Consider the following 23,954-nt stretch of genomic DNA (forward strand, 5'->3'; position numbering starts at 1 on the left):
TATATATATATATATATATATATATATATATATATATATATATATATATATATATATATATATATATATATATATATATATATATATATATATATCAATGAGATTTTGGGTTTGTTGTATATTAGAAACCAATGTATTTTGTCCATTAACTAGTTAATAGATGATATCATAGATAAAAAATAAAAAATAATAAAATAATAAAAAATAAAAAATAAAAAATAAAAAATCATTATCAAGCCTATTCAAAAACAAAACCATCTCCTTATTACACACTATAACGATCGGTTAACTACCACGCCCTTATAAAATGAATTTCTTATTCATATAGTATTTGTTTGAAACAATCTTAGGAATTTATATGCTATTAAAACGACATATAATTAGATACCATATGATAATAAAACAAACTTTTGATTAAAATAGTTAAGAAATCTAACAACTCTCGTAGACAAAGATAACCTTCTTTTACAGCATCATTAAAAACCAATTGGTAACTAAAATCGGATTATTAGTACTAAAATGATGATTAAATTATAAATTAGAAGGAGCAGTCATAGAACAATCTTAATGTTGTTAACTGAATATGCAAACAACATAATAAATATTTAGTTATTCTTTAAGAAGAAAAAATCATATCAAGAATCAAATTTCATGGTAGATAATTATATAAGGTGATATGAACAAGTTGAGTAACCAATAACTTTTATATTAATTAAAACAATACATTACAAATAAGGTTGTTAAGATCAGGATTCTATGTATGATTGTTTTTGGGTTCGCAAGATCAGGATTGAGATCTTAAGATTCCACAAAATAAAACATAATTTTAATTTATAATTTTAAAAATAAAAAAAATATTTCAAAAATTCAATTGTTTGTTCAAAAGTTATAAAAATTTCAAAATATTAATCATAAATCAAAATACAAAATAATAAACGATAAATTGATAAATGGTAAAAGATATAAAATAGTAAAAAAAAACATCAAGAGAATGTTGGATTGGATCGGATCCCGATCCTACCTGCGATCCTACCCTAAATACAATCCGTTTATGGTACGACACGTTTTTCATAAATAGGATCGTAGGGTCGTCATGATTTTGAAGAATCATAGAATGAAAAAATAGTTTACAAAGTAAATTACCATCCAAATCTACTATAATAAATGAAAGTTTTTTTACCACATGTCCTCTTCTCATTCATTTGGATACATGGCATTTTCTAGAATTTTTAAATTTTCTATTTCCCACTTGTTATTTTATTGTATTTTTCATTTTATTAAATTAAAATTCCATATTTAATATGTAAGGTAATATATATATATAAAGTATTTATTAGAAATGATTTATATATGTAATGTATTCAATACATTAAAGTCTCATTAATTTTAATAATTCAAAATTTTTCTTATTTTTCTTATAAATTTAAACTATTCAAATTATTAAAATTTCATATTAATTTTTTTAATTAAACCCATATAATACATGGATCTCACACCTAGTTGATTTATATGTATATAAATTCTTCAAAATTTTATAAGAAAAGTTTTTCCGAAATTAATAAATACTCCGGTACAAGGGTATTGTTTCTGTGAAATGCAATCCACCCCCACCATAAAATACAATCTCTTGGAGAAAATGATCACCATGAAAATGATTTCAACTTTGATGGAGTTTGTGAAATGATCAAAACCGTAACAGGTGTATGGTGATCGAATCACCCATCAAAAAAGTTTTACACCATACACACATTTATAATTCAACCACACAAAAGACGAACACAAAAAGCACTATACAAAAAGGTAAAATGTCTTCACGGGTAACAACATATCAGCTCCAGTTCAAAAGTTTCTCTCTCTCTCTCTCTCTCTCTCTTCGGTCTTCATTGTCATGACTCATAACAACTCTAAATTTAGAAATGTCAAACACCATATCTTCTTCTTCAATCCCAAAATTTAGGTTGGATCTAGAGAGAGAAAGTCGCTGAAGGAAGCTATGTCTGTGGTGGAGTCAAGCTCTGCTACTACAGCGGATCAGAGTAACGTTAAAGGGGTTCTTACACATGGCGGTCGTTATGTTCAGTATAATGTGTACGGTAATCTTTTCGAAGTTTCCCGGAAGTATGTTCCTCCGATCAGACCTGTTGGTAGAGGCGCTTATGGAATCGTTTGGTAAGACTCGAATTCTGTTGGTAGTTTTTGAAACGTTTAGCATGATTTGTAGTTATTATATTCGGTGATGTTGATCGATTTTGTTTGGGGAATCGTGGAATTGCGTGGTGTAGTTATGGCGATTTGTATTTGATCATCATCGTAAGGCTCTTCGAAGTAGTGGTTGATGATATTAGGGTTTATCAGCTATGGATTTGCAGGAAACTTGATCTTATAATCCTATGTGATTGCTTCGATTCATTCATTTAGCTACATTTTGATGGTGATTTACGGGTAACTTGAGCTTATAATCATTAGGGTTTAACCTCTTAATTTTGTAGAATCTTGAGCACGAGATCCAGATTTAGAATCATTTACTGTTGATTATAAATAGGAAAATAGTTAGGTGTTGTCTCTTTTTGACTTCTGGACACAGCCAAAAACCATGGCTTAATGTATTAAGATAGCAACTGTTTACCTATTTACTATCATGTTGAAATTGATGGATGTTGTGAAGTTTTTTGGAATGTAAGGATAAAATGGTCTTTTAGTCTAGGAAAGTAACGTACCTTATCTATTCAACACTTTATGCAGACAAACATCTTTACCCATTATATGACTTAATCTGAGTTTGGAGTAAGGAGGTTTTCCCACATTAAGTCCTAAGTTGTTACAAATTTGTCTGTCATTTTTTCCTTCCATTTTCCTAAATACATTTTAACATCACAAAATGGAAAAAGAAAAAAAGAAACAGGGTCTTATGTTTTGATTACCGATATTGTATTGAATAAAGTTGACTTTTTTTTTTTTTTTTTTTTTCAGTGCTGCAACGAATGCAGAGACACGTGAAGAAGTTGCCATAAAGAAAATTGGGAATGCTTTTGACAACAGAATAGATGCCAAAAGGACTCTAAGAGAAATTAAGCTTCTTCGTCACATGGAACATGAAAATGTGAGTTCACTTTTCAAAACTCCATTTTGACCCCTGAAAAAGTTTACTTGTTTTGATGGTATTGATATGGGTTGAAGGGTATTTACGTGATTTGAGGTGGGTACAGGTTATTGCAATCAAAGACATCATACGGCCTCCACAGAAGGAAAACTTCAATGATGTTTACATTGTTTATGAGTTGATGGATACGGATCTTCATCAAATAATACGCTCCAATCAACCTCTGGCTGATGATCATTGTCGGGTAACTATGTCTTCATTTTTAAATTACAAAAATGGTCCCTATGCTTTCTGATTTTGACCATGTTTAGTCCAAAACTGAAACTTGATGTTTTGATAAATTGATGATGGCAGTATTTTCTTTACCAAATTCTAAGAGGACTGAAGTACGTTCATTCAGCACACGTGTTGCATCGTGATCTAAAACCAAGCAACTTACTTCTGAATGCAAATTGTGACCTAAAAATTGGGGATTTTGGGCTCGCAAGAACCACTTCAGAAACGGATTTCATGACCGAATATGTTGTGACTCGATGGTATCGCGCCCCTGAATTGCTCTTAAATTGTTCCGAGTACACGGCCGCCATTGACATCTGGTCCGTTGGCTGCATCCTCGGTGAGATCCTCACGCGACAGCCCTTGTTTCCAGGCAAAGATTATGTTCATCAGCTCAGACTTATCACAGAGGTAATTTTACCCATTATCATTCAGGAAACAAATCAAGAATATGAAAGTAAATTTTTTTAGATGTTGGGGTTTCACTGACTTTTTTTTTTTTGGTTATTAGCTGATTGGTTCACCTGATGATGCAAGTCTTGGGTTTCTAAGAAGCGATAATGCAAGAAGATATGTGAGACAACTTCCTCAGTATCCAAGACAACAATTCTCTGCAAGATTCCCAAATAAATCCCCTGGAGCTTTAGATCTGCTTGAAAAGATGCTTGTATTTGACCCAAACAGGCGTATTACAGGTGCTTTTACCATTTTTCCCTTTTCATTTTTTTTAATATACTAAATCAACATATATCTATAAATATTGCAGTTGATGAGGCGTTATGTCATCCGTATTTGGCACCTCTTCATGAAATCAACGATGAGCCGGTGTGCCCTCATCCTTTTAGCTTCGACTTTGAGCAGCCTTCATGCACCGAAGAACACATCAAAGAGCTTATTTGGAGGGAGTCTGTCAAATTCAATCCTGACCATCCAAATCACTGAGATCTCATCTCATCTCTTGTACACCTTACACCAACAAAATTATATGCTAGAATTGCTCTGTATTATCCCTCCTCTCTCCTGTCTCCTCGCATAATCTTCTTTATTACGACAACCGATACACCATAATAAAACATAAAGGGCTTATTGGTTTTTTTTTTACTTTTCACATCATTTTTTTTTTTAAAAAACTTTCTGATTCCATTTCTTGTAATATTCAGTCTTCTTATGAAAGCCAGAGTTTACCCTCCCTCATTGCTTCCCCTTCTCAAATCTCAATGTTTGATGACTGCCAGTTACTTGTTGCTTATTTTTTTTTCTCCTATTCCTGACCCAATGTACTATTGTGACTGCATAAACTACAACCTTAAATGCATCTTGTTTGACCAGCTGTGAATGAATGATATGTTTGACAACCAACATTTCATAAATGTTTGGAGGCATACTACTAGTAACAACATCAATTATATGGCATAACAGCATTTCATAAATGTTTCCTTCCACGACAATCAACAATGAAATTTGTAAACCATAACTTGGATTTGATTTGTGATAGCAACTTCTATAAGTTGTTATCATAAGTCAAATCCATGTTATAAATAATAATAACGTCATTGATAAACTTGTTACAGCCCTAACCCATAATTAATGAAACACACACACACACACACACACACACACACACACACACATATATATATATATATATATATATATATATATATATATATATATATATATATATATATATATATATATATATATATATATATATTTAAAAGCAATCTGGTAGTATCAAATTATTTGTCGATGTATAATAATGAGCTTTTTCTAAGTATGGGAGTTACAAATAGTCTTAAGGCTTGCTTATTTTGACTTTTAATTTTATTTTTCTTTGATGCATCCTTATATTGAGAGTAGCACGTTGTTCTTAAAGTAACGGACTAATAGACTAATGGAGAATGTGTGAGATCAAGTTGGATACACGTAAGAAGCTGAACTTTAGTGTGTTATTGTGCGTGAACCCTCATTCTTTTGCACAAATTGTTTTTTTATAATATTAGGGCTGATAATTCTCGATATGACCCGCGATACAATACAAAATAAATAAGTTTGGGTTGAGTTTTTCAACCTGCCAACCCATTTATTAAATGGGTCATATATGGGTTTCTCAAAAAATAAACGGGTTGACCCGCCAACCCATTTATATTTTTAATTAAAAATATATATATTTTTAAATGTAACTCCTAAAGTCTTAACTCACTAACCCGTAAGTCTGTATTATGTAACCATTTTATTTTCCCGATTTTTGCCCTAACTCAAATCGTGTATCGACCATCGCCTTATGACTGTATCTGTATGAGAGATTTGTGATTTCCCTCAGTCCCTCTTCTAGTCTCCCCGACCCCCGGTCTCCCACAGGCCATACTCTGTGATCGAAATTCGAAATCAAGTGTGGAAATCACAAACGACGTCCCACAGTGGTGAAGCAGAACGTGAGTCGTGCAAACACGATCGATCGCCTGGTATGTTTCTTCAATTGTTCTTTTATCTCAGTTTTGAGTTTTCCGAATTCCGATTACATGATTTATTTCCTCAGTTTTTCGATTTGGTTATCAATCAAAAGATGAAGTGTGTAGGAGTGTTTGTGATTGTGTTATCTGTATGAGTGTTTGTGTTTGTTTACGAGTGTTTATGAGTGTTTTCTGATTATAAGATGCATTTCCTCAGTGTGTATGAGTGTTTGTGACTGTGTTATCTTCTCTTCAGGTCTATTCTATATCTACTACAAGTTAAGTGTTATCTGTGTATATGTGTATGTGAACAGTGAACAGTGTATCTGTGTATGTGAAGTGAATCTGTTATCTTCTCTTCATGTCTATCCTGCATCTACTACAGGTTAAGTGTTATATGTGTTATCAGTGTATGTGAAGTGTATTTGTAATCTGTGTATTTGTTTCTATACTTGATGTTCCTCCTGTTTTTCATTGTAGGAGAGTTATGGCAGATACTAATAACACCAATCCTTTGGATGTTAATGATGGAAGTGATGATTCGGTTGAAGAAATTGGGCCGGAAAGTGCATCACAAGGTGTTGAGAGTACTTTTACAAAGCAAAGGAAAAAAAAAGGAAAAAAAAAACTTCAGATGTTTGGAGAAGTTTTGAAATGCTCAAACAAAAACCAAATGAGCCCCTATATTGTAAGTGCAAAAAATGCGGGACAAAATATCAGGCAGAAAGCAAAAATGGAACAGGTAGTCTACGCTGTCATCGAGATTCATGTAATATCTCAAATACTAGAGATATCGGTCAATATATGATTTCTGCCAACAATGGTGTTATGGCTATAAGAAATCCAAAGTTTAGTCAAGAAACGTTCTGGGAAATGGTGACTCATGCTATGGTTAGACATGATTTGCCATTCTCTTTTGTTGAGTATGAAGAAGTTAGAAATTTTTGCAAATACTTGGAACCAGAAGCAAGTCTTGTTTGTAGGAACACAGCAAAGTCTGATATCAAAAAATTATATACTATTCAACAAAAAAGACTTCGTGATGAGTTGCTTAGATGTCCTAGTAGAATATGCTTGACTTCTCATGCTTCGACCTTAATCATTACAAATGGTTATCTGAGTTTGACTGCCCACTATGTTGATAGTAGTTGGTTCTTATAAAAGAGGATTTGAAACTTTTCCCACTTTCCTCCTCCACATACGGGTGTAGCTATAGCCGAAAAGTTGGGTGAATTGATCAAAAGTTGGGGAATTGAAAAGGAACTGTTTTCTATAACTTTGGATAATGCAGCATCTAATGATATATGTGTTGAGATGCTTAAGAATCAGTTTCGTTTGATGAATTCTTTGGTATATGATGGCAAGTTATTTCATCTTAGATGTTGTGCTCATATTTTGAATATGATTGTACAAGATGGTTTGAAACAAATTGATGTTGCGGTGGAGAAAGTTAGAGATTGTGTGAAGTATATCAAGGGATCTACACTAAGAAAAGACCGATTTATTCAAATTTGCTTGCAAAATATTCTTGACTACAAAAAGGCTTTGGTTCAAGATGTTCCTACCAGATGGAATTCCACTTATAAGATGCTTTCTTGTGCACTGTATTATCATCTTGTCTTTTCTCATTTGAGCTTGAGTGATTCAAACTTTCAAAGCTACCCATCCTCTGATGAATGTGATAGAGTTGAGAAAATGTGTAGTTTTCTTAAAGTGTTTCATGATGCAACTCTTTAGTTTTCAGGATCTCTTTATCCTACTTCAATTTTGTATTTCCCTCGAATATTTTGATTACATTTGAAGTTGGCTAAAACGTAAGACAATCCTGATGAATATATGAAAAAAATAGCTACTCAAATGTGGAGTAAATTTAGCAAATATTGGACCGACTTCAATCTTTTGTTAGCTATATTTGTGGTGTTTGATTCGCGATATAAGTTCTCTTTTGTTGAGTTTAGCTATAAAAAGTTGTATAGTGAAGGTTCACCACAATTAAAGAAGGTTGAGGAGGCACTTTTTGCACTTTTTGATGAATACATGCAAGCTTCTCGAGAAAGTCCTGTGGGAAATGTTGGAGGTGGTAGTGGTAGTGGTGACTTTAATTCTCGACAAGCTAGTGTTGGGAATGTTGGAGGAGGCTCTAATCATAGTATTCTTGAGGTAAAGTTCTTTTTTCATTACATTTGCTTTATATTTGTTTTTTTAAATATATTATAATTTTTTCAAATTTTATTTAATATAATAGGAGTTTGATGATTACGATAATAATGATATGGATTCGACCAAAAAAAGTCAATTGCAAGTATGTCTTCTTGAGCCAAGAACTAAAAGAACTTCCATTAATATACTTGAGTTTTGGCAATCTCAACAGTATAGGTATCCAGAATTAGCTAAATTAGCTATGAATATACTTTGTGTTTCCGTTTCAACAGTAGCATTTGAATCAACTTTTAGTCTCGGTGGAAGAGTTTTGAATGAATATCAAAGTTCCATGAAGCGTGACATTGTTGAACCTGTAATTTGTAGTAGGGATTGGTTGTTTGAAGAAAAAGGCAGTATTTATAATTTTATGTTTACTTATATTAACTATTATTTTGTATTGATTTTTTTTTTTTTTTTTTATCTTTCTTATCCAATTGATACTCATGTTGATATCGATAAGCTAACTCAAAAAACGTCATGGATATGAACATTACTGAAGACAAAACAGAGGTTACGAGTTCTAATAAACTTTAAGTTGACGTTTGGTGAGTTATTTTTAATGACAACTATACATTTTTATAATTTTACTTGTATATGTTTTAACTTTGGCTATTGTTTCTACTTGAAGGTTGAAGTTCATCAAAAAGAAGAAAATAGTGTTCGAGAATTATCTTTGTTTTTTGAAAGAAAAAAAATGAAAATTGTGGATATTACTTTAGCATTTGAATTATCTATATTTGTATTAATGTTTAGTTTGAACATGTTTTTATGAATGTTTTTAATTCTCATGTGGATGTTTAAGATTTTAAGACTTAAGTAGTTAAGTGTCCAAAATTCGGATATGTTTGTATCAACCATCAAGAATTTATTTATGTTTAATTGTTAATTTTATCTATGGAATCTGACCTACGAACCCACCAACCTGTTAACCCGTATAAATAAATGGGTTCGCGGGTCATATATGAGTTTATGTTCCAAACACGTCAACCCGTGACCTGTATATTTAAATGAGTATTGTTTGGATCGGTATATTGTGACCCGTCAACCCGTAACACGCCAACCCGAACACGACATGATTATCAGGCATGGATAATATATCAACATAATCTGAATTTTATTGGAATTTGATATTATACAATGACTATTGATAGTTTTCTCATTATTCGCATTAAGAATTCTATATGTTTTTTGTTTCATAGTTGAATAACAATGTGTGTAGAAATGAATGTTATGATGTAAATTAACTTAAGAGTAAATTACACGAATGGTCCCTATGGTTTAGGGTAATTTGTACGTTTGATCCCTAACTTGTTTTTTTAACTCGGAAGGTCCCTATTGTTTGTGTTTGTTACGCATTTGGTCCCCGTCTTACCTAAAAAAATATTTTTCCCTTGATTTTTTTAATTTATTTAAATAAACACACCTCCAATCCCGCATCCCTCAGGTTTTCTTATCTAACTCACAATTTTTTCCTATTTAAATAATAGTATTTTTAGGTAAGATATGGACCAAACGCGTAAAAAAACAAATAGTATGGACAAAGCGCGTAACAAAAACAAACAATAGGGATCTTCCAAGTTAAAAAAATAAATTAGGGACAAAATACGCAAATTACCTCAAACCATAGGGACGAATTGTAATTTACTCTTAACTTAATTGGTGGCAGAGAGAGTGGAGGTCTAAAAGTTAAAATATAACAAGATGCGAAGGGTAGGCAACTACAATATGTCAATTAATATATCAACTAAACATTAAATATATTAGGTTAAGCAACCAAGTTAGTATAAGATGTGATTTGAACAAAACATATACTTTGATGGTATTATACACATAAAGGCTTTACTTACCGAGTATTTTTTTTATTGACAAAACTTGAATTATGTTTTTTGAACAACTTAGGATATTTTTCCAATCGAGTAATATTAACCCAATCAATTTGAACAAAACGTGTAATTGGATGACCTTTTGCATACAAAGGCCTTAGTTTACCGGTAATTTTTATACCGACTATTACTTAACTTAAATAGTACTTTTTGAACAATTGTGAAACTTAATTGTTTTAATAAATCATTAATTTATACAAATCAAAAGAAATATAATTTTGCTCACCATTAATCCTACATACATGAGGTGACCAATAGGTGGTTTACCCAAAACGAACTTTTCTATATTTGTTTTATTAACAATTAGTATATTAAATATTATTACAAAGACTTTATAATTACAATAGTAAGCTTACTTTTAATATAGCGATTTATGATGTGTCGCTCCATGATGGAAATCGATGTTTCCGGATATTTTATATATATTTCATGGGTGACAGAGAAAAAGAAACAACATAATTTTCATGGGACATAATATTAAATTATTAGTACATACTTTAAAAATAATAATTACTACAACAAAGTTGCATTCGTATTAATCAAGAACATAACAAGCCAATAACTTATATATACTGCATGAACAAGAACTCTGCAGGAATACCTATTTCAAAAACAAACCCTAACAACTTTTATTTTCTTCACAAAGAGACCATCATTCTTATGATTATGAAAATGCAAAAATATAATTAGACAAACAAAAGTGGGAAGTTCGTCTAAAAATCTTTGATTCTTGACATTTTCATAAGATCAATGGTCAATTTGCAATGAAAAAACAACTATAGCTTAAAATTTGTTTTGAAAAGTTATAAACTTACATTGTATAGAGATATACATACTTGAAATCCATTCTTGAAATCTTCATCTTCATTTTGTATGATTCTTGAAATTAAACCTCAACCCCATTAGACTTTGGAAAGCTAGATTTAAGATCAATTTCAGAGACATCAACAGGTACTCTTGACCACCCAAAAGAATCTTTGACCTCAGTTTTTCTTCGCATAACAAGAAATGCAACTGCCAACAAACATACTGCACCTGTCAATGATAATAAACGACTCATTTGACCATTTGACCTGTTCTTTGACTCCAACTGGTCAACACACACTTCACCATTAAGACTCCTCCATGAATTATCCATCTTAAATATCTCTAACCCGTTTAATATACCATCAACAGCATGTGATCTGCTCAAATTTGAAGGCCCGATTTCAACTCTTATTGCATCAGAAAACTTCTCAGGGTCAACCACAAAGTCAGCATAGAAAGGTGAAGCTAGCACATAGTCTGTGAGGGTTGAAAGATCCACATTCTGATAAGCTAAATTCCCGTTTAGATACACATTGAAATATATCATTCCAAGGGAAATGCTTGCAATATCACAGAAATGTAACCTCACAAGATAGCTAAAACGTTTTTCTACAGGGAAAACCCATGTCAGATTCAGTTTTGGGATTGAATCATTCAAACTAGAAACCATTCTTGCACTGTTGTACATGTTATCAGGACCAACTTCACGGCTTGCACCACCTAAATGGTACTGAATTCGACCATCAAAGTGAATTTTACTGTAACTTTTTAGAGAAGCATCAGAAAGTTTCAAGAACTTATCATCAGGAATCCAATTTCTCCATAAGGAATCATTAAAAGGAGTTACTTTTACACCACCAACATTGATCCTATACATAGTCTCATATGCGTGTCTGATATTGATCCTATCATTTTGATCAGAACTCACATACTCATCGGGAATCAAATCTTTAGGAGCAGAAATCACCTCAATCGCGTTAACAAATGCAAAACTAGATCTATCGGCTGGCATAAACCTAACCACGAGCTCATCATCATCAACCCAAATCAAAAAGTCCTTAATTATAGGGTTTCCTTTTGGGGCAGCGAAATTGTGTAATAGCACGTATCCATTAGCAGAAACATGAAATTGAGCATGACAAGTACCACCAATATTCTTGAAACCGAATCTATGAAAATGAATACGTACCAGGTGCATCCCTTTTTCTTTGATTTTGAACTTGTAATCTGAGGGTTTCGTGAAAACCCTAGCAGTGTGATAAATTGGGGACAAACTGGGATCTGGGTTCGAGTTCTTTAATCCGAATGATTTCGTTGCTGAGAGTACCGCAGACGATCCGTCTTGGGTGAACGTCCGGTGGTCTAGGTCAACCACCGTGGGTTCGGTGGTGCCACAGTCGATGAGGTAGTGATCAGCGGGTGAGAAAGCGGAGACAACGGCGAGGGAAATAAGAAGAAGAGATGTAATTCGGATCGACATCGCTAGCATTTGATGTTTCTGAATTGGAAATTTAATCAAAATTTGTTGAAATTTAATCGATGTGAAGAAGAAATTTGGGGTCTTCGACGCGTTGTTTAGCTTCACTGTCATTACATGTAGACTTTTTCAACTTGAGCGGTTCTTCTATGGTGGCACCTTTTTCTCCATTTTCAAGTTTGGCCACTATAGTTTCAAACTTTACAAAATAGACACGAATTATTTTCGGTTGAATAAGAATGTGTTTAATAACTAGTTTTCTCCAAGGTTGTAAAAATCATTTGACGTTAGCCAGTCGGTGAACTGGGATCAATGGATTAATCGGCTAGGCGGAGATTAATCGGAGACCGGTAATTACTAATCTGTTATATTTTAAAAAATTGAATATGACTAATATCATATAAAAGTCTGAAAGTACTATTAATATCATTACAGAAGAGGTTAATATAATTAATATAACACTAACCATACCTCAAGTAGTTTCTATTGCGATATAAGTTTTTGAAAGTGTTAAAATTTCATCGGGTTCTACTGTTTCATTCATTCTGTATGCAAAGATTAATCGTTAGGCGCCCTCTAATCGGTCGACTAGCGTTTAGGGATTAATCGGGACCTAGTCGAGATTTTTACAACACTGGTTTTCTCAAAACAGATTATGATCTTTATTTCTCAACTTCATAGATTTAAAATAATCAGTTTTAGATAAATTTGTAAGGTGGTGATAAACAAAAGATACTATCAAAGACCAAAAAAGGACAAATGCAATAAATGGTAACATACTTTCACTTCATTTCTTCTCTTTGTCAATCAATGGACTTTAAAAGTTCAATAGTCCCACAAAACTAGACAGTTGTAAATATCATATTTTATCATTAAAAGACAAAAATACCCTCCATTTTTATAGATACAGAAAAAAAAATTCTAGTAAAAAGATTAAAATTTACACATGTTTTATCATTAAATTTTCATTTCGTTTCCTACCAACCAAATCACGTAACAAATTACAATTCCTTCATATAGAAATTCCTTTAATATAATAGATTTCATTCATTCTACAAACATTCTGCATGTAATTATCACTTTACATTCCTCAAAACTGAATCTCATTTGGTTCGGATGCCTTGGGGTACCCTTTATACTCCAATTTCACATTTAAAGTTGCACAAACAGCCCGAAATTTCAACCTTAACAATCCCATAATATCCGTTACATTCTCATTTTCAGGGTCCAAAATCGGATATTTTGACACCAATTCATCCATTTCTTTAATCTTTTTTTGAACCCGGGTCGAGAAACATGTGGGTTCAATTTGAATCACAGAGGTCCAAACATCAATGCAACCTCTATAAAACCCTAATTCTTCACCAGTTATGAACCCGGTTTTTATTCCAACTTCATGTCCATCGTCTTTTCCTGAAGCAAAACCAGTGTTGTAGCCTTCTTGATAGCCTTCCTTTAAGTGGGTGTCTTCTAAATTTAGTGAAGGACCAAATATGTCATCAAGATCCATATAGCAAGTGCTAATCTGTTGAATATGTTGAGATAAATGTGATTTACTCAAGGCTAAAAAATGGTCATTTACAGTTATTGAGTTATTCAAACGGTTTATTTGGTCAAAATAAAGAAACAATGTTTGTTCATATTCAGCAGAGCACATACGTTATTTCTACAGACAGTATTAATGAAAAAGAGAAAAAAAGAAACAAGCCCTGACTTCATTTTTTATACGTTAATGGGGGTGAATTGCTGAAAATAGTAGCATACTTTACCTAGCTACCTTAAAATACAAATCAAGTTTTTCACCGATAGAAGAGTATCAAACATTCAAACTTCACATGATCAATTGTAATCAAAATCAGAATCATAGAATGGGTAATTAAATAAGGCTTAAGCATTTCAACAAACACTTATTAGGCATCATCACCACACAATCTGTTGTCATTTGTGAACCATCGCAGCAACAAGCCCTCAAAAAATTACCGGCGATCAGAACAGAAAAAACTAAGATACTATTGCATCTAACATATTTACAATCAAAGCACATAACAAAATTTTCAATCTAACAGATTCAAGTAAACTTTTTTAATCTAACAGATTCCAAAAAGACCCAGCAATCAGAACGTATGATCCACAATCAAAAACATTATTCCGAAATAATCCGAGCAATCAGAAAGTGCGATTACATTTGATAGATTGACAGTCGATTTTTTCAGAACGGAGAAAACTAAAAGATGTGAAACTGAGGAGGTAACCGTACCTGTAAACTTTGTATTGAGCTTGGGACCGTAAATGCTTTGGAGGCAAATGGAAGAACCAGACGATTGACGATTGCCTGGATCGATGGCAGCGACAAAGACGAGACGAAAGAGAGAGGGTGGACTGGAATGGATGAAGCAGTGAGAGGCGTAGAGATGGAGAAGGGTATTATTGTTATTTCTTTCGGAAGCTATTCTGATTTCCTAAACCCTTTTTTCAATATATTGTTTTTTAAAACGCAATATATCAATAAAGAAAAAGTTAAAAGCACAAAACTAATCATAGAATATCACTTATTAAGGTAATTAATTTTCAGTTTATTCATATCTGAATAACTATTTTTTTTTTGTACTTATCTTGGTAAAAGTTATTCTAATTTCCTGTACTACTAACACACTGCTCATATCTAACATGGTCTCTACTCTCGTATCCAAAACATAAGCCAGAAATCTCGTACAACCCTGCTGCAAAAACCTCCTAACCCTCACAACTGAATAGAGGGTCGGGCCCCGCGAGACCCTCTCATCATGAATAATCAGTTCTCCCCCACTTGGGGTTCGAACCCTGACCAACTGATGCTCGTAATCAATCATATCCATGTTGGCCCTTAACCAGTCAATCCCAACAATCACCTTCACTCTTCGCAACGATATCAGAACTAAATCAATGTGAAGTCTCTCACCATGCACATTTAGGACACAGTCCCGATATACCCTCGCAGCACTCCCTCTCTGACCGTGAATCCTTTTTTTTTTTTTTTTTTTTTAACTCAAATCATTGTTTTTAACACTTAACCATCATTCAAGCCTAATTAAACTGTTTGATGAGTAAAACCCTAATCTTAAATGTTTAAATAAAGTGTTTTGTCACTTGGCTTGGTTAAGTGCAGATCAAATGGCTGAACTTAAATTTGCTGATAGTCACAACTTGACGATCTTTTTGGTGGACCCACCAGCAGCCCATGGTGAATTCAGGTCAATTATGTATGGCTTGAAGAAGTGTTGTCTTGCTTCTATTCTAGCTTTGAATCCAATGATCTACCAAAGCTAGATTAAGGAATTTTGGAGCTCTGCAGTGGTAAAAAGGGGAGATGGTGGCTCAAATTTTGTTGAAGCAACTGTGAAAGGAAGAATCTTTTTTTTTTTTTGTTAAAGAGCAAATCATCCGAGATGTTCTGAAAATTGATGACCAACCAAGTTTTCTGACCGAGATTGTATTGGATCAAACTCAAGAAATCATTGAACAAATGGGATATGAAGGAGAATTTCCTCCAACCATCAAAAAGCTATTACCACCATACTGGAGGTTTCTAGCTCATGTCTTTGTGAGTTGTATCTCGGGAAGGAGATCTGGGCGAATGAAATTTCTCTGCTGAACACAGCTTCTACCATTGCTCTTGCCGCAGGTCTTGAATTCAACTTCTCCAAATACATCATGGATGAATTGATTGGGAATGTTGAAGGAAAGAAAAGAGATAGATTCCTTATGTACCCAAGATTCCTTCAGTCAGTCATCAACAACAGCTGCCCGGAGATTGAACAAAGGGGAGAAACGCTAGACATGAAGTCTCTTGGGTCAAACACCTTTGGTTAAATAAAGCAGAACCGTCAGGGTAAGTTCAAGTTCGAAGGCAAATACCCTTTGGTAAAGTTTGGGGTGTTTGCTGCATCAAGTGATGCATCTGAGTCTCACAAGTCTTCTGACCCTATGGAAACAGAAGATAATGTAATAACTGTTTCTGATCATGAAGAAGACAGAGTTCCTCCGATCACAATTATGGCTGAGGAACATGATCATTTAAAGTATGTGAAAGTTCGAAGTGATTACAGTAAGGATGATGATGATGATGATGATGATGATGAGCTTTTTGGGATTGATAATGATTCTTTTGTTGGAGATATGTCAGGTTTAAATGAAGATATCAGTTTTGCGTTTGAAAATGAGTATTATCCTACAAGTGAGGACCTCAGATCTTTCTTTAACGATTTCGATGATGTTGTGCAACGCACAACGCAGACAGGGAGAGTTAATGTTCAAAAAGCAACGCCTCCTTTAGATGATTAAACTGCTGACGCTTCAAATCTTATGGATTCGACTTCAAGGCTTCCTCCCCTGAATGTTGAAATTTCAACATCATTGGCGTCTGAGAGTGATCCGATAATGATACAAGCCTCCTAGCCTCCTTTGAAAAGAAGAAGAGCTGATCCCAAGCGGGGAGTGCTTATACGGGAATAGGCTCCGCCAACACAGCCTACAACAATAGTAGCTACATCTTTAATACCACCAACCCGAGAAGAACCAAGTGGTGTTCGGTTTTCATTTGAAGTCGGGAGCTCTTCAGCTCTTGGGGGTTCCTCCCTTACAAGGCATGTGCATGGTGTTGCCTCTGTGAGGCTCGCTAGGTTCTTGGCAGAACATGAATCAGACCTTCCTTCTCACGAAAAGGGTATATCTAGTGGGGAAGGCAGCTCAAGTGGAGCGGACCCATCAGCTCCAGAGCTAAGGGAGGAGGTAACTATCCCTAAGCAGAGAATCATTAAAAAGGATCATCAGATTGAGAATCTCGATGCTCGAGTCTCCAAGCTTAAGCTAAAAACTCTCAGAAGAATGATCATATCTACGACCTTCAGCTAGAAATGTTCAGAAAGCTAAACAAATATCTGACCTTCAGCTTAATCTTGGTGCTCTGTCAACTGGATATTTTTATTTGAAGAATAAGCTTATTGCTGAATTTGGTGATAAAATTCAGACCACATTTGAATGCCCAAGCGTTTCCCAGACTTTAGAACCTGCCCCAATCAATACATAACCTCTTGATCGGCATAATGACAACGCACCAGTCAGAACCACTACGGTTGTTGACCGTTTTGAAAGAGAACTTGAGCAAGTTCCACCTAGAATTACAATCAAGAAAGGTGGGAGGATGGTCACATCACAGAAAAGAGGAGGTTTGCTTTCATGAAAAATTATGATCAAAATCTTCGTGGTGATTAGCCTCAACTGACCGTGACCGAGCTCAATAAGAAAAGGTTCCAGCACAAATATGGCGACCAGTCAGGAATTCGAATGTGGGGATTGCATGAAAAAATTAATTTTTGGTTGGTGAAATGAAAAAGAAGCACTATGGAATACTACAAAAATCAGAATGATTTTTTTTTCTCTCACCAAGGTGGATCTTTCTAAACCATCTGCAGCTCCTTTCTACAATCCCTCCAATGATCCTCGTATGACTGATTCCAAAAACTTCTTGGAAAACCAAGTGAGGAGAGGATTTCAAAGGATGAATACTGTTGTGTCATTCTTAAAAGCAGCTAAAGGAGTGTATGATCCGATCACCAACAAGACTATTAGAAACGTTATGTGTCCTCCAACAAAGCAAGTGACAAATATTCCTATCATCAAGAACTTCTGTGATGGTTCTTTGCGTGACATGCTATATGGGGTATACAGTGAAGCTACGGTCTCTGCAGTTATTAAGTTCAAAGATGGTGTCTTTCGTCGAGTTGATAAGAAGGACCTGCTCCAATTTGGTCAGAAGTACATTCATACCTTAGCCACTCATCAAATTATATGTGATCAGGATGTTTTGGAACCAACTGTCAAGGATTTCACAAACATGATTGTTGAGATCATTGACTAAGGCATGTGGCTGGGTGCTATAGGCAGATCGGATGTGCTGGTGGTTGAAAAGGCCTGAGCTCATGCTAGCCACAAACCCAGGGGGATATTTATAGGTCATAACTTAGTGTTTTGGGCTAGGAAAACATACGTATAGGTCTTAATAGGATCTTGATCATGTATTGTTGATTTTCGTATAGTTTGCGGTTGTGTTGGTGTTCTTGGTCGTGAATAGGTATACGTTTTGAACGTGTGTTCGGTCGTGAACCCTGTTCACAACCAGCCTACCCCTATAAATAGTGTTAGAGTCTGTCAGAGTAGGGTGACGTATCAGAAGGTTTTACAGTCATCGTGTGTATTCTCAAGGTGTACCAAACATTTCTTCTAATAGGCGTATGCATTGCTTGATAATTTTCTTCTTCTTCTTCTTCATTCCTGTTCTTAGTTTGTTTTGATTATTGGTTTAGATCATTAGAATGGGACTCTACAATTACACTTTTCACCCATGTCAAGTCATTAGTGGAGCATGTGTGGTTAACCGACACACTAACTTGGACTAGCAAAGGTGGCAAAGGGTAGCTTGACGTTTATCATAGATCAATGTAGCGTGTGTAGTTAACCGACACATTAATTGCGTGATTTGTAACATCAAGAGTATTGAGTACATTTGCATAGTTATTCACACCTTGTTTGTGATCCTCGGTATCCCAGCCACAAACTTGAAGGGCGTATCTTGATTTAAACATCCCATTGAAAAGTTCAATAAATCTCAAAAATATCTAGGAGTTTCAATAGACCTAAAACATAATTCCTTTTTTTGTTTTTCATGGTGGAAATTAGTGAATCGTCATTCACTTACCTTCAAATTATTTGCATTCTAGATTACGGCTTCTATTTTCTAAATAGTGAATAATTGTGTTGGGTCCTAGCCCTAATTTCTCATTTGGGTGTTTAATTGAGGATTCTTAACTAATCAAACTTTGTCTCTTTTTCTTTTCAATGTATAATTCAAAGAACAATGCTTCCAGCTCAACCCATGCTGGCTCATTCTCACTCATGAATTTGTGTGGGAGGGTGATTTTTGACGAAACCAATTTTAATTATTAGATCTGTAATATCTACATGGTCACCCGCTATGAGGACAAGGAGTATGTTCTCGACAAGGAGCTAAAGGAGGTTGACACCAACACTGCTACTCCCAAAGAGATTGATGCGTTCAAAGCTCACGAGCGGGATGCTATGAAATTTCATTGCATCATGCTCGCGATAATGATTGTCGAACTCCAAAAGCCCTATGAGGACTAGTACCCCTACAAGATACATCAAGATTTTCTTGATATGTACCATCAAAGAGCAAGGTAGGAAAGGTACGCGATCATCGCTTTGATGATCACTACTAAAATGAAGGATGGAGAGTCCATCACAGCCCACCTGCAGAGAATGCAGAGGTATGTGGACCACTGATATGTGCATAATTAGTTAATTATTTAACGTATATTCTTAGTTATTTTTGGTTAATTATGAGAATAATGTGGACAAAAGGTACTTAAAATGCTTTGAATTGTGTTTTCAGTCCAAAAGATATGCTTGGAGGAAAAAAGGAGAAAAGGGAAAGCAAGTGAAGATTAAAGAGTGAAAGAAGGACCTACTCGGCGAGTAGATCGACCCTACTCGGCGAGTACACGACGATATGCCAGAAGATAAATACGACTGCTAATTCAAGACGGGTAAGTATGGACCTACTCGGCGAGTTGATTCTGCTACTCGCCGAGTACCCTCTGTTTTGGGATATCTTTAAAAGACGAATCCTTATCCCATGGGACATTATTCCTGGCGATTTTTGAAGGATTAGCTGCGAATAAAAGGTTCAGAAGGCGCTAAGGAACCCTAAGCTTCAAGAGTTGGAAGAATTCAAGCAATTAGGTTAATTCTACCACTTAGACTTAGGAATTAAACATGTTTGCTTTCATAAACTTTGTTTTTGTGTTTGTTTCTACTGCAACTATGAGCTAAACTCGTTTTTGTTTCTGTTTGGGGAATACCAAAGAACTCCTATGGTTTAATTATTAATTCTTGTTTAATTGTCTATTGGTGATTTATTAAATTAAGTTTGTTAAAGAATCTTATGTATTAATCACTACTATTTTCTGTTAATTGGAAGGCAATTAGGTTGCATGAACATCACTTAATTGTTAACCTCATATGTCTATGTGAATGCTAAAACGTATGCTTGGAAGTAATGAATATGAAACTAAGATTAATAAGAAAATAGGAAGATTAATGTATGAGCTTGTTTGAGAAACCATCAACAAGAGGTTAATTGAATTAATAACTTAATTAACCATTACAAATCTTATTTAATCCAAATAATTAATCTAGGGAATAAATTAGTCTAAACACTTGATCAATGCTTAAATTAGTTAATTGTCTAAGGGTTAGGAGTAATGAATATGAACCTAACTAATATCATTGGTAACCAATAGCAATTAATCCACCTTAACTTAAATAACCATAGGAGTGAATTGGTTGAACCTAAATAGAAACATCTTTATCAAATTTGGTGAATAGTTGTTGCTTTAGTTAATTAGTTAATTTAGTTTGTTTAAGTTTCTAGTCTTGCAAAACTAGAGAAAAACCCTTTACTTTTATTATTTGTTTTAGTGAAAATTAGCTATTAGTTTAATTGCCGTTCCCTGAGTTCGATACCTTACTTATCAATCTATACCACTTAAAGACAGGTTCACTGCCTTTGTGTGCTCAAATTATTAATAAAAAGTAGGGATAAAACTAGTTGAATTTACACACATCAAGTTTTTGGCGCCGTTGCCGGGGAACGGTTCTAAATAATTAAGTTAATTCCTAATTTTTTCGATCCTTTGTGTGAGTTTACTTGCATAAAGTTCATTTATTGCAATTTAGTAACTGGTAATTAGGTTTTAGTATCTGTTTTAGTTAGGTTAAAACTTAGAATTTTTTTGAAATATCACTGATACTCGCCGAGTGCACTCGCACCTACTCGGCGAGTAACAGTTTAGTTAGCAAATTTTTTTTATTTGTTTACAATCTTTTTGTTCTTTTTACGATTTTTATTTGATCAATTTCAGGACTTTCATGACCAGAGGAGCAAACACACCACTGGTACCCCCGTTTGAAGACCCCGAATCCGCATTGAAAAGAAACAAAGGGAAGGACGTGGAGAGTTCAAGCACACCAAAGAAATCACCATTGTCCAACTTGAAGACTGTTTTTGGGAAAAAGAAGAGCAGCAAATCAGGAGCTTCTAGCGCTTCCTTGATAATTGAGGAGCCAATTCAAGAAGATATCGGATACGAAACCGAGGAAGAAGAGGAGGCAACGTACGAACAAGAAACCGAATCGGAGGAAGAGTTAGCATTCACTATGGCTAACATTGATGAAATTCCCATGGGAGAATGGAAGAAGAGGATGCGCGACGACCATGGCCCGGGACTTGTGCAACCCGCAATTCCCGAAACTGCCACCTTCGAGCTAAAAGGTCATATCCTAGCTTCACTCAAGGAAATACCTTTCTATGGGAAAGATCATGAAGATGCCTACAAACATTTGGATGAAGTAAATGATGTTGCTGATTACTTCAACATTCCAAATGTAACCCGCGAAACTCAACTACTTCGGATGCTTCCGGTAACCTTCAAGGGTGCTGCTAAAGACTGGCTCAAATCACTCCCCCCCGGGTCAGTCACTACTTGGGCAAGAATGAAGGAAGAATTTATTGATCACTTTTGCCCACCGTCCAAGATAGCCAAACTCAAGAAGGCCATTGCAAACTTTGAACAACAAGCTGGAGAGTCATTATATGAAGCATGGGAGAGGTACAAAAGTCTGCTACGAAATTGCCCACACCATGATCTAAACAGCCAGCAAGAAGTTTCCATCTTTTATGATGGAGTCAATGTCACGACCCGGCAGTTACTAGACTCACAAGGCCCACTTACAAAGAAGCCACCCCCAGTGATTAAAGAATTGATTGAAGAATTCTCTAAACACTCTAGAGAATACCGCAACCCTAGGAATGATGTCACGAGGGGAGCCGCATACACTGCTACTGAAGATCTATCCGCGGTCATGGCCATGTTAAAAACCATGGATAGGAGAATGGACAAAATGGATCAAACTATCCATGCCATACGGGTGGGTTGCGAAAATTGCAATGGACCTCACCTCACTAGAGATTGCGATTTGGATGAGAACGGCAACAAAAAGGCACAAGTATGTTATTCGAGCGGTGACCGGTATGATGAGGACTGGCGCAAACAAAAGAAGGAGTGGCTGCCTTACGAAGAGTACAAGAAGGCCAAGGAGGAGAAGTACAGACAAAAAGGTAGAGGCTTTTACCAAAAGGAGGAGCCGGTGCAAGAGAAGAAGCCAAGCTTGGAAGAAATGCTAACTAAATTTGTGGCAGCTTCCGAGAAAAGACATAGTGACCACGATGCTGCTATCCAAGAAACAAGAACAATGCTCAGGAACCAGCAAGCATCCATCCACAACATAGAAACGCAGCTTGGGCAACTTGCTCAACAACTAAACCAAAGGTCATCGGGTGAGCTTCCTAGCAAAACCGAGAACAACCCACGAGGCGCACAAGTAAATATTGTTACCACAAGAAGTGGGAAGATTATTACTCCCCTGGCCCCCATTCGAACTGAAGCGAACAAGGACTCACAGAAGGAAGGAACGGAAGAACAAGTCGAAAACCAACACTCACTATCTGAGAGTCCTACTCGCCGAGTAGGACCGATGGACTCGGCGAGTACATCTGCTAAAACAAATGAACAGCCACCCTTGAAACCATACCAGCCTCCAATGCCATACCCAGCCCGAGCCAAGAAGGAGAATCAGGAAGAGGAATATCAAAAGTTTCTAGATCATATTAAAACTCTTCAAATAAACATTCCTTTCATTGAAGCCGTCATGCAAATGCCCAAGTATGCAAAGTTCCTTAAGGAACTCCTCACTAACAGAAGAAAGATGGAGGAAGTGCAGAAAGTAGTACTTAATGAGAATTGCTCCGCCGCAATGCTAAACAAATTACCAAAGAAGAAGGGTGATCCGGGGAGCTTAACTTTGCCTTGCCAATTTGGCAACTTGGCTGCAATTCATGCCTTAGCTGATTCTGGAGCAAGTGTGAACCTTATGCCATACTCGTTCTTTAAGAAGCTGGACCTCCCGGAGCCAAGGCCAATTCGAATGGCAATTCATTTGGCAAACAAGACTGTTACTTTCCCAAGAGGCATTTGTGAAGATTTGCTAGTGAAAGTAGAAAAATTTGTCTTCCCGGCTGATTTCATCATTCTCGACATGGAGGCGGATCCGAAAGTGCCAATCATCCTTGGAAGACCCTTCCTCAACACCGCTAGCGCTATCGTAGACATGAGAGATTCTAAGCTCACATTGCGAGTTGGGGACGATTCAGTGACATTCGGGGTAGACCAAGCCATGAAGTACTCAAGGAGTAGTGACGACACAACTTTCTCAATCGACATGCTTGACGAATTATTAGAAGAAGACATACCTGAAGATTCCAGCAAGTTTGCAGCTTTGGAAGAAGTATTTGATCCAGAAAAGGACTTATTAGAGATTGAAAGACTGTTGGAAGAAGCGGAGTATGAAGAAATAAAGAACCAAGATGAAAGCCCTACTCGCCGAGTAGACCCGATCTAGTCGCCGAGTACATCTGAAGAAAAGCCAGTAGTCGTGAATGCCGCCACCAACTCGCCGAGTACCAAACCTGCACTCGGCGAGTCTGTCACTATGCACAACAAATTGGAGCTCAAAACACTGCCTGACCATCTGGAGTATGCCTTTCTGGAAGAAGGAAATCAGAAGCCGATGATTATAGCCTC

General features: G+C 35.5%; 3 protein-coding genes and 1 non-coding gene across 4 annotated transcripts; 1 reads left to right on the plus strand and 3 right to left on the minus strand.

Moving 5' to 3' along the window:
* The first annotated feature begins 1,854 nt into the window (after positions 1-1,854).
* Positions 1,855-4,570, plus strand: LOC145037824 (mitogen-activated protein kinase homolog MMK2). The gene is made up of 6 exons (XM_078986557.1): positions 1,855-2,169; positions 2,971-3,100; positions 3,207-3,344; positions 3,455-3,787; positions 3,888-4,071; positions 4,143-4,570. The coding sequence occupies exons 1-6, from the start codon at positions 1,994-1,996 to the stop codon at positions 4,316-4,318; spliced, it is 1,137 nt and encodes a 378-aa protein (XP_078842683.1). The 5' UTR covers positions 1,855-1,993; the 3' UTR covers positions 4,319-4,570.
* Positions 4,571-10,800: 6,230 nt separating this feature from the next.
* Positions 10,801-12,201, minus strand: LOC145036376 (receptor-like kinase). The gene has a single exon (XM_078984820.1). The coding sequence runs from the start codon at positions 12,199-12,201 to the stop codon at positions 10,801-10,803; it is 1,401 nt and encodes a 466-aa protein (XP_078840946.1).
* A 1,087-nt stretch (positions 12,202-13,288) lies between these two features.
* Positions 13,289-13,855, minus strand: LOC145036377 (uncharacterized). Its single transcript, XM_078984821.1, has one exon. It carries the CDS (start codon positions 13,853-13,855, stop codon positions 13,289-13,291), a length of 567 nt encoding a protein of 188 aa, XP_078840947.1.
* An 8,000-nt stretch (positions 13,856-21,855) lies between these two features.
* On the minus strand, positions 21,856-21,962 carry LOC145038144 (small nucleolar RNA R71). Its single transcript, XR_013679209.1, has one exon. It is a non-coding gene; the product is annotated as a small nucleolar RNA R71 (small nucleolar RNA).
* Between the last annotated feature and the right edge of the window lie 1,992 nt (positions 21,963-23,954).

The sequence above is a fragment of the Lactuca saligna genome, chromosome 3 (genome assembly GCF_052625555.1).
Source record: "Lactuca saligna cultivar CGN05327 chromosome 3, ASM5262555v1, whole genome shotgun sequence".
NCBI classification, from domain to species: domain Eukaryota; kingdom Viridiplantae; phylum Streptophyta; class Magnoliopsida; order Asterales; family Asteraceae; genus Lactuca; species Lactuca saligna.